We start from the raw sequence: 12,223 nt of genomic DNA on the forward strand, positions 1-12,223 counted from the left end.
CGAACAGACTGCAGATAAAGGAAGGGAGCCGATGAGTGTCCCCCCGGTGGATTACCCCCCTTGTACTGCGCTGGACCTCGCTGTAAGTGGCCAGTCAGCCTCACGTCCTCGCTTCGCTTGCTCGGCCCCCTGGCTCTTTTTGTAACATCCTCCATGTCCACGGGGATGGTAAGGAATGAGCCTGGATGTCAGAAGTGTGCGCAGGCGCCGTCTAGAGCTACATGTTTTGCAATTTTTTGAGGCAAGTGCCACGCCTGCGCAGTACGGGGGGAGGCATAATCCGCCGCGGGACCTTTTTCGGCAAAACACCGGCAACTCATACATCCGTGATGAAATCTTTATTCAGCTGCAGGATAGTGACAATAAAAACTGCTTACACGTTTCAGCAAATAGCAAATAATACAGACTGGACTTACAAATTTATACACACTCTCCACCCCCATACTGATCGGTGCAATTAAAAACAAATTAGAAAGAAGCATGTAGATCTATGTAGCAGCAGTAAAAAAGAGTAATACAGATGATACAGATAATCAATCTAAACAAGTTGCTGGCTCCTTTCATCTACCTGCATCCTATCCTAGTTGGCCTTAGCAATTTTATGGTTTTTACTGATTGTCTAGAGTTGCTTTTGAGTTTATTTTATTTTCTGTATTAGTTAATATAGCATTTATATTCAGACTTTGTTTTTCCCAGGTAAAGTCCATCCTTGGTGCTCTGTCGGGGGAAGAGCTGACAAAACTCAAACTGGAGTTAGAATCCTTAAAGGAAGTTTTCTCATTGGAAGAATTTGATGATGAAGATGATGTGGAGAAGGGTAATGTTTCTGAATTGCGCATCTTTTGTTCCTTGAATTCAAACAATGTATTTTCTGTAAATATAAAAAAATCAGCTTTTATGAGCATCATTGAAGGCAAAATTCACAGACCAGATCTAATGTGGGTTAGCTTATGAATATGTTAAAATAATGTTTAGGATTCTTTGTTGCTGAGACTGGTTAAATCAGTTAGAGTGAGGGCCCGTACACACGTCCGAGAAACTCGACGGGCAAAACACATCGTTTTGCTCGTCGAGTTCCTTGTGAAGCCGCCGAGGATCTCGGCGAGCCAAGTTTCCTCATTGACTAACGAGGAAATATAAAACATGTTCTCTATTTGGCCCGACGAGATCCTCGTCGGTTTCCTCGGCCAAAAGTGTACACAAAACCGGGTTTCTCGGCAGAATACGGCTCCGATCGAGTTTCTGGCTGAATTCTGCCGAGAAACTCGGTCGTGTGTATGGGGCATGAAACTTTACGTGCTCCCAAAAAATGTTATCAGACAGGCTTTTTAATGCACAAGAGACATATGCAGCTTTCTGTGAAATCTCAGCATGCCTTAGTTCCAGAATTAATCCCCTCCCATACACAAGAACAGTGCCTTGAAAAAGGATTCATACCCCTTGAAATTTTCCACATTCTGTCATGTTACAATTAAAAACATAAATGTATTTTATTGGGATTTTAAGTGATAGACAAAAACAAAGTGGCACATAATTGTGAAGTGAAAGGGAAATGATAAATGGTTTTACATTTTTTTTTTTTTACAAATAAATATCTGAAAAGTGCATTTGTATTCAACTCAGAACAACCTTTTGCTGCAATTACAGATTTCAGTCTTTTTGGGGATGTCTCTATCAGCTTTGCACATCTAGAGAGTTAAATGTTTGGCCAGTCTTCTTTGCCAAATAGCTCAAGCTCTGTCAGATTGGATGGGGAGCGTCTGTGAACAGCAATTTTCAAGTGTTGCTACAGATTCTCAATTTAGGTCTGGACTTTGACTGGACTATTCTAACACATAAATATACTTTGATCTAAACCATTCCATTGTAGCTCTGGCTGTATGTTTAGGGTCATTGTCCTGCTGGAAGGTGAACCTCTGCCCCAGTCTCAAGTCTTTTGCAGACTCTAACAGGTTTTCTTCTAAGATTGCCCTGCATTTGTCTCCATCGTGCTGAAGAAAAGCATCCCCACAACATGATGCTGCCACCACCGTGTTTCACAGTAGGGATGGTGTTTTCAGGGTAATGTGCAGTATTAGTTTTTCCCCACACATAGCGTTTTGCTTTTAGGCCAAAAAGTAAAATTTTGGTCTCATCTGGCCAGAGCACCTTCTTCCGCATGTTTGCTGTGTCTCCCACATGGCTTCTCACAAACTACAAACTGGACTTCTTATGGCTTTCTTTCAACAAAGGTTTTCTTCTTGCCACTCTTCCATAAAGGCCAGATTTGTGGAGTGCATGACTAATAGTTGTCCTGTGGACAGATTCTCTGTAGCTCCTCCAGAGTTATAAGAAATAATAAGCTGCGCAATAACCGTGAGTATGTCCTAATGAGCTTGGTACTAGAGTACAATCATTAACAACACAAATGCATGACAGAAAAAATTCAATATCCAATATGAATCAAAAATGCATCTTTCTCCTAGGTTGCGTCAGCAGTTGCTGCACAAATGTACAATAATATCCAATAAATCCCAATGGATAATTAAAAGGTTGATATTGTGAACAAACTAAGTGTTTAACAAAAAAACATAAAACAAAAAGAAAGCCAGTAAGTTTATGCTGAAAAGTCCTCCTAAGGTTTAATTAGTGACATCACACCACAGGACACCCAGGAACAGAGCTGTGTGATGGGAAATAAATCATCCACCTTCAAATCAACTGCTGCTTACCAGAAGTAAAGATCCCAACTAGAGATCTCTGTTTGCAGATGGCCTATACCCCAGCCTGGGTCTCTGTATAACCGCATCAGATATCTCCACTCCAGCAATACTTCTGTCCTCAGCCTCTCTTATAAGGTCACATATGCTCATAACTAGATGGGGGAAGAAAAAGCCATCATAGTGTAATCCAGTTTGAACGTTTTATTAAAATAGTAAAAATTACACTTACAGTGTGAAGATATATTTGCGTGTGAAATTGTATGTATAGCTGGCCGGCTTACACAGCTCGTTCCTTTCAGGACCTTGCGCTGTAATTGTGGTGACGTCAGCACGCCGCTCCTCCCTACGCCGTTTTGTCCAGGGGCTCCTCCAGAGTTACCATGGGCCTCTTGGCTGCTTCTCTGATTAATGCTCTCCTTGCCTGACCTGTCCGTTTTGGTGGATGGCCATGTCTTGGTAGATTTGCAGTACGCTTAAAATATTCGGATGATGGATTGAACAGTGCTCCATGAGATGTTCAAAGCTTGGAATATTTCTTTTTTTTATATGTTTCTCCACAACTTCATCCCTGACCTGTCTGGTGTGTTCCTTGGTCTTAGTGATGCTGTTTGTACACTAAGGTTCTCTTACAAATCTCTGAGGGCTTCACAGAATAGCTGTATTTATACTGAGATTCAATTACACACAAGTGGACTCTATTTTCTAATTAGGTGACTTCTGACGGCAATTGGTTCCACTAGATTTTAGTTAGGGGTATTAGAGTAAAGGGGACTGAATACAAATGCACGCCACACTATTTAGATGTTTATTTGTAAAAAATGTTGAAAAACATTTATCATTTTCCTTCCACTTTACAATTATGTGCCACTTTGCGTTGGTCTATCACATAAAATCCCAATAAAATACATTTATTTTTTTAGTGGTAACTTGACAAAATGTGGAAAATGTCAAGGGGTTTCAAGGGGTATGAAAAGATGGCTGAAAATACCATACTCAGAAGACTGGGCAAAGCTGTTGGTGTCATAGAGGGAGCTCATGAGCGTAACATTGCTGGAGGGGAGGTGGCTTTATTTCCAATTTATCTAAATTTCCAATTTAGACATTACAGGGTATTCATCACACAGGTACAATACAGGAGCAATGTATATAAGCCAGTAGGATCCTATGTATATACTTGTTGGAGTGCCCGTGTTTAAAGAATAAAGCAGCAAGGAGTGCTGCTGTCCATCAGACTCAGGACTTGTAATGACATAAAAAAGGACTGCGGTGGAAATCTGATTAAAGGTGGATTTTGCAGCAAATCATTATTGTTGTTATACACGATTTATATAGCGCCAACAGTTTACACAGCTCTTTACAATGTAGAGGGGGGATAGCACAATTACAGTACAGTTCAATACAGAAGGGTCAGGAGGGCTTTGCTCGTAGAGCTTACATTCTAAAGGGAGGGGGTGATGGTACAAAAGGTAATAGATGCGGGGAATGATTTGATGGGGGTGCCTCTGTTATTTTGTCCTTCTTCTGTTTTTGGCTGGAGTTTTGCTTTAATAATAGATCAAAGCTGGAAGCTGCACCACTGGACTCAACTGCCCCTTGTCTGAGCATTATGGAACATTCTGCTATTGTGGTTCCCAACGTGGACTGGCTTTGTACATTGCCATTTCATCTCTTGCACTGTTTATTACTAACAAGCTATATACAATTACTTCACTGCTATTTTCACATCAGTGAAATTTCCTGGCCAAAATAATTTTTCTTTAGTAGCTGAACTTGTTCTATAATCAGTGTAAACCCATTTGATCACAAAGTTTTTATTTTTTTCTGGGTTTCATGACCTTTTTCACAGTGAAATCCTCACAAAGCACTGTAGTGACTACTCTATGAAGTACGGTATGTTTATAAGGGTTAGAATCTCAGATTCACAATACAACCAGGTAGAGCTGCATGATTAATCGTAATTTAATCGCAATCTCGATTCAAAACGCCCACCCCCGGCAATCTCCGGACTGGAATGCCTCGATATTTCGGGTCTCCCCCCCCCCCTGATGTAGAATGGACTGAGGAGAAGCCGTCGGAACTAGTGTGGAACGCAAATGGCGGCGATATCAGAACTGACATCAGCAGCCGGAACTGACATCAGTTGGCAGAGACTGATGCGCCGCTGGATGGATGCCTGGGCGTGGGTGGTACCATGTCCTCTTGGCCGGGAAACACCGCAGTGAGTCCAGCATTGATCCGATGGCCGATGCCAGACATTTCCCAACAGAAATGTGAGCACATATTTAATCATAAAGACTACACAAATATATTGCTGTACTTACTGCTTGTTTGCCTGCTGCTGATTGATATGGATGGAGAGGGACCTGTCAGTTTTTATTGCAGTTTCTGCCACCATTAGGGAGATTCACCCTCTCTGTTTGTTCTGTTTACCATTATTATTCAAAGTAAAAGAAAATCTCAAATTTTGGGTTGTCCCCAGAAAAGTAATAGAGGGGAAATCTTGCAATGGGTACACTAGTTCTGGTGACCTGGGGGTCTCCATGGAATTCCCTTAATTTCTAGGGATTTCCTCTTACTTCCTGTTTGGCTATGGGACAGGAAGTGAAGGGAAAGCTCTGCAATGGGACACAGATGCGAAAAACAAAATGACAGGGGTTATAACCCTCCCCTACTCCAAAATGAAAAAGTTTTGCCTATAGTTCTATTTTAAGTCACTTTCTTTTAATCACTGATAATTCACTTGAATTTTCTGAAAAATAAGCTTGTCCATGGCCACTATGAGGGGTTGATTTGGAGTAAAGACAAGCAGAGAAAGTGTAGCTCTTCAGTATTTAAGAATGGGATTTTTTGTTACATTTTCTTAAGGAATAACAGCTGGAAACTTTTCAGTTGTGATGAGCAATATCACCACTTTAGTGTTTATTTACTAAAGCTGGAGAGTGCAAATGCAGGCTCACTTCTGCATAGCAGCCAAACAGCTTCTAACCTCAGCTTGTGCAATTATACTTTGGCAAAAAAAAACAGGAAACTGATTGGTTTCTGTGCAGAAGTGAGCCTGAATTTGCACTCTCCAGCTTTAGTAAGTAAACCCCACTGCCACATAGGGGGTTATTTACTAAAGGCAAATCCACTTTGTACTACAAGTCCAAACTACAAGTGCAACGTGCACTTGAAATTGCACTTGGAAGTGCAGTCGCTGTAGATCCGAGGGGGAAATGCAAGGAAAATAAAAAACAGCATTTTAGCTTGCACATGATTGGATGATAAAATCAGCAGAGCTTTCCCTCATTTCAGATCTACCCCTCAGATTTACAGCGACTGCACTTCCAAGTGCACTTTCAGTGCAATTTCAAGTGCACTTTGCGCTTGTAGTTTGCACTTGTAGTGCAAAGTGGATTTGTTTTTGTAAATAACCCCCATACTCATTTAGGATACAGTGACTGACTGTGCCTTCTGCTTTGGCTAAAGATACTTAGCTCCATTGGCTTGCACTGAAAACAATCTTACGCCAGTATTGCACTACATCCTGTATGGTGAACACACTTTAAACCTAGGAGCACAAGTATTGAAAGGGTTTGGCGACCCCTCCTCTTTTGGAACCTTTGTGAACGTAGCCTAAACTGGACAAGAAAAGGTTTGCGAATTGTTTGGAAATAAACAGTTTTTCTGCAGTAATTTGCCATTAAATGTGATCTGATGCTCATCTAAGTCGCAACAATAGATAAACACAATGTGCACACAACAAACAATTCTAATTTCTCATGTCCATTATGTACCTTGACACTTGGCCTCATATATACCTTTCCTTTACTCACAGGTGATGAAGACTTCATTCAAGAGTTAGCAGTTTGGTTTCAAGGCTTGCACATCTCCATGAGACCAGAGAAACTTACAAATGTAAGTGCATTTCCTGGATATATACTGTATATGTATGTTGAGATTAATACTGACCATAAACACTTTGTTGCATAATTTTCCAAATTAGATCAGAATTAGATCTTATTTATAAGTCTGGGGCTCCATGCAAGATCTCACCTCGTAGAGTTTCAATGATCATGAGATCGGTGAGAATCTTGTCAGTGATCTTAAGGCAGCTGGGACCATAGTCACTAACAAAACAATTAGTAACACACTACGCCGTGAAGGACTGAAATCCTGCAGTGCCCGCAAGGTCATCTTGCTCAAGAAAGCACATGTACAGGCCCATCTGAAGTCTGCTAATGAACATATAAATGATTCAGAGGAGAAATGGTTGTCAGTAGTTACTTATCTAAGAGATAGACTTTTTTTTATCGCTCAGGGAACCCCTAACAACCTCTGTAGGAAGCCTAGGGTTCCACAGAACCCTGGTTGAGAGTGGCTGCCTTCAGCTGACCATACATGGATTGAAATTTGCCCGGTTCAGCAAGGACCAGTTGACCAACCGACCATTTCGCGTGAGATTCTTTAAACCATTAAAATTCCATCTAAGTGTGTTCGTCCGAGCACCAACAAGAATTCTCCTGCCTTTGTGGCTGTATGTGGTGAAGAGATGAGCTTGGGCGTGTTATTTGGATACACCGTATTTATTGGCGTATAACATGCACCTTCACTTTAAGAAGGAAGTTTCAGGATTTTTTTTTTTCATTTTAAATAAAGAACTGTAAGGCAAAATAAGGGTCAGTGTCCATGAATGCAGCCTTACCATTGCCATGAATGCAGCCTTACCATTGCCATGAATGCAGCCTTACCATTGCCATGAATGCAGCCTTACCATTGTCATGAATGTAGCCTTACCATTGCCATAAATGCAGTCTTACCCTAGCCATGAATGCAGCCTTACCCTAGCCATGAATGCAGCCTTACCCTAGCCATGAATGCAGCCTTACCCTAGCCATGAATGCAGCCTTACCCTAGCCATGAATGCAGCCTTACCCTAGCCATGAATGAAGCCTTACCATTGCCATGAATGCAGTCTCAAATGCAGCCTCACCATTGCATGAATGCAGCCTCATCATTGACATAAATGCAGCCTCACCATATGCCACCAGTGCAGCCTGATCGATGCCCATCTGCAGCCTTGGAGGGGACAGGGCGGGATGAGCACCAACAGATTATATACAGGAGAATCTCCTGTTTTCTCAGCGGCCTCTTTAATGCAAAGTTCCACCTCCTATGATATACAGAACAGTCGTCCAATGGCAGCCCAGGAGATGGGACTTCCTATTGCAGAGGCCGCCGCGTAAACAGGAAATTCTCACTGTATGTATTCTATTGGCGCTATTCCAGCGCCCTCCCTGTCCCCTCCGAGGGGGGTATATGTATATGTATGTATATATATATATATATGTATATATATATATATATATATATATATATATATATATATATATACATACATACATAAATATGGGTATTTATCTTTTGTGGCTCCCGCTACGCTCAGGGATTCATTGGGGGCCACAGAAGTTATATATAGCCAAATTACCAGTGGGGCCGTTTGCAACCGAAACACGGACCGGACTTTGGACATGCCTGCTGTACAAAGTTCATTTTGCTGCAGATCTGATTTTTTTTTTTTTATTATTTTTATTACATAGCAGTAAGGTTTTTATTTTGAAAATATAAAGCAGTAAAGAGTGCAGCAAAAGACAATAGCAATACTTCAAGGTATGATTACCAAGAGAATGTATTACATTTTGGTGCACAGCAGGTATTGAAACATGAGGCAATAGCTTATCTAATCCATGAATCGCTTAAAAAAGAGAAAGTGTTGATTGCAAGATGAAAGCACTTCAAAGGTGAATATTAAGTACAGCTCTGTTGCTATATTTCAATTCAGATTGTGATTCCAATATAGTGTTATCAAGGATGTTCAAGAAGAAAAAATAGAGGCAGAAAGATTTTCAGGAGAGATTAGAAAGGGGGAATAGAAAGGAGAATCAGAGAAAATAGATGAGGAGTGAGAAAATGGTAAGTCGCGCCATGGGGATAAATGCTACCTTATGTCCTATGGCAGGAAATATATTTAATTGGAACAGGAGCCTGTAACCCTATAGAAAGGGTTTGCAATTCACAGATTTTTAAAGTATTAAAAGCAGCCTTAGACATAGTGAGCAGATATGGTTATCTTCATGTTCCTGTGTTTAAGAGTGCCAAATCAACATCTTTAAGTGTGGCATCTCTAACCAATATGCCTTTTGCAGTGGGGCCAGGAAGAGCTCAGATTTTTTTAAGTTGAAACAACTTTATTTGCATGTCTAACACCTGAATTTGGGTACTATGGGATTGATTTACCAACATTTTAGAGTGCATAAATCTGGTGCAGCTCTGCACAGATGCCAATCGGCTTCCATTTTTTTTTTGTTAAAACTTAATTGAACAAGCTGAAGTTGGACGCTGATTGGCCATCATGCACAACTGCACCGGATTTTGCATTCTCCAGTTTTAATAAATCACCCATGTGCCACACCTCCAAGTTCTATCTAGCTGGTCTCACAAATCCTTTATTTATATATTTCATTTGATGCTTCTATTGCACTCTGAGCATAATTGTCCATTTAAACGTATTTGTTTTCCTGCAGAAAATAATTGTGCATTTTACTGCATAAAAATAAATTTCAAATACAAATCTTTATTTTTATGTAGCTAGGTCTGTAGCTTGGTAGGTTTAAGCATGCTGCATCTGTAATCCAATTCTGGAGTGAGCAGCCTAGGGTGACAATGCTGCTCCCTCATTGTCACCCTCCCTAGGAGAAAAGGTGTTTTACTGGCAGGACAACCTGGTGAAAATAAAGAGACTGAGAAAAGGAAAACTAGTGCAGCCACCACATTTTAGGACTGGTAAGCTGCAATATATAACATTTTTTTCCCCTGAATTTAGATATACTTTATGCAAGGTTTTGGAAACATCTGGAGAATGCCTATTACTTGTCCTTTTTTCAAAATGCACAGAATGGCATACAAAAGCACATATTGCTAATAATGAGGGAAAGGGCCCTGAAAGTGGCAATAAATCCCATCTGGGATAATGTGCCTGTGTCTCATGAGTCCACTAGGTGTCAGTATCCTCCTTCATAGATTTCTTCTTAGGTTTCAGCTGCTGTAAGAGTCCACTTCATTTATCATTTTGTGCTGACTCAATTAAAACTGTCACAGGAGATTTGTGCTCTCCGGACATAGTTAATCTCTTTCCAAAGTGACCCTTTGGGCTCCCAGCCTAGTTTCCTCAGTTAACCTCTTGATTGATTTCTGCTTCCTTGTATCAGTTTCATGAGCCGTCATCTTTTGATGTTTCAGGCAAGGAAAGCTGCGTACAGGTGGATGAGTAAAGTGGAGGAAGAGGAAAAGATTACGACTGAGGAGGAAAATACTGACGAGGAGGAGGCTCAAAAATACACTGTGGAGGTATCCAAAGAGAATATTTTTTGCTGACAAATTGCTTAACTTATTTTTCAAATGTAGCACGTGTTTATCAGGCTAGGTTTACACTAGTGCTAATTGGATGCAGGTTCTCTGCATCCAATTGGCAATAGCAGAAGATTGTGACCATCCCTCTATGGAGCCGGATCACATATCTCTGCAGCGGCTCCTTTTCAGGTTCGTCTTTTGGTCCGTTTCAAAAATTTGTGCCGAAATCAGACCTGAAACGGTGAACGAGGACTTACCGGATTCCTGCTGTGAGCCGTGGCGTGTACATATGTGAACCCAGTTTTGGTCTTTTGTTATGTGTGTCCAGTCTGACAGTCTCAGTCTCCAACCACCTTTTTGTAGCATTCGATATAAAAATGGCAACCACTCCAATTAATTTATATAACTAGCTTTTTAAAGCGGTAGTAAAGTCCTTAACCACTAGGCTTGACAGCGGGACGATAAGCCTCTCATTCTGGGAGGACGTAGGGGAAGCGCGCGCCCCCGCCGCTGTGTCACTGGGAACCCGATGCGCGTGCCCGGCGGCCGCGATGTCCGCCGGGCACCCGCGATTGCCCAGTAACTGTGTAGGACCGTGGATCTCTGAGTGTAAACATACAGATCCACGTCCTATGAGGGAGAGGAGACCGATGGTGTGTCCAGGCCCGGATTTCCCACAAGGCCACTGAGGCCAGGCCTTGGGGCGGCAGGGCGCCAAGGGGCGGCAGTGGCATGGAATCCCCCGACGCCTGGAACATACAGTTAAGGGCAGTAAGTTATGGGGGAATCCGCTCGCTCGTTAACAACTGATTTTGGCGATGTCACCGAAATCACTTGTAAAATGTGTGCTCCCGTCCGTCCTCCCCTCTCCCCCCACCCCAAATACCTCTCTTTGCTGGCTCTGTCTTCAGAACTCCGCCCTCTCCTGTCCCTGCTGCCGATGTACACAGTGAGAGGGGTGAGCTGTGCTCTTCCCATCTCAGCTGTGACAGGAGTTCTAGCACAATGCTAGGACTCCTATTTTGGAGGTGACAGGGTCAATAAAGAGAACATGTCACCTCCAATTGCTATCACACAGGGAATTGTTTAAGTTAAGTGAACAAAATTGATAACAAATAAATAAATAATAAGAAATTATAATTAAATTAATAAAATAAAAACGTAAAGAATAAGAAAAATAAGGAAAATTAATAAGAAAATTATACAAAAATTAAAAAAAGTATTAACACCAGTTAAAAAGTGGACTTGCTAGAGTTAGGGACTACACTTCACAGAGGGACCTTAATGAGGCAATGTGGCTTCCATGTATATTTTACAAATGTATGCGACAAAAAACCCTGGTTTTGAGCACAAATTGTTAAGCAGTGTAATTATTACAAAATGTTGGCTACTTGATAAGTGTGCTAAGTTATCTTTATACCTGTAGCATGTCTTCAGTTTGTCAAGTCTCAGGCCATTTTTTGTAGAATTACAAACACTAAACAATATGTGCGGAGAGAATTAAAATGCATTTTTGTCTTGTGTCAGGATATTCATGAATCAGCAATACGAAGCTTGGCAGAGCTAACAGCCTGTTCAATGGAAGTGTTCCACAAAACAGCCACCTTAATCCTGCATGGAGATGGCAATGTGGCAGCAGTGTGTCGTGGCAAGGCTCTCTCACAGTAAGTGTTTGGATCAGTTATGTTGGTCACATCAGTGAAACGTACTTGGGACTGTGGATATAAGGCCCTGAAGAATATCTCTATGTTTACCTTAGGTGGTTGTTGTCATCCAATTTTATGATAATAGTACAACAGAGAATCTGAATTCTAGATTTCTAGACAGTAAGGCCTCCGGAATCACCTTGGCTTGTGGAAGGGATGGGCAATTTAGACTTAAAACCCCCACGTTGTAATGTTGAAATCCAAATACGAGACTATTTCAGTGTTAAAAAATATTTGCGAAAAACGTTTATTGGAGGCTGTACCTCTGCCCCTTCATGAAGGCTTGGAAAGAGTGAACCAGCTACTGATGGTTTACTATGTAAATGCATACCAATAGCATCCAACTATAGTCTGACCATTAAGCTGACACACACTTTTTTCACTGCTTTACTATATTCACCATTACCCACTAAAGGTGCCATCTCT

General features: G+C 41.3%; 1 protein-coding gene across 5 annotated transcripts in view; it reads left to right on the forward strand.

Annotated features, from left to right (window-relative positions):
* FAM114A2 (family with sequence similarity 114 member A2) overlaps nucleotides 1-12,223 on the forward strand; it is an 80,133-nt gene that overhangs the window by 43,570 nt on the left and 24,340 nt on the right. For all 5 annotated transcript variants that reach the window (XM_040345104.1, XM_040345100.1, XM_040345103.1 and 2 more), the window contains 4 exons: nucleotides 697-817; nucleotides 6,520-6,599; nucleotides 9,981-10,088; nucleotides 11,619-11,755. In XM_040345104.1, the coding sequence (XP_040201038.1) occupies nucleotides 697-817; nucleotides 6,520-6,599; nucleotides 9,981-10,088; nucleotides 11,619-11,755 (446 nt within the window). The remainder of the gene's footprint in view (nucleotides 1-696; nucleotides 818-6,519; nucleotides 6,600-9,980; nucleotides 10,089-11,618; nucleotides 11,756-12,223) is intronic.

Source organism: Rana temporaria, chromosome 3 (genome assembly GCF_905171775.1).
Source record: "Rana temporaria chromosome 3, aRanTem1.1, whole genome shotgun sequence".
Taxonomy (NCBI): Eukaryota; Metazoa; Chordata; class Amphibia; order Anura; family Ranidae; genus Rana; species Rana temporaria.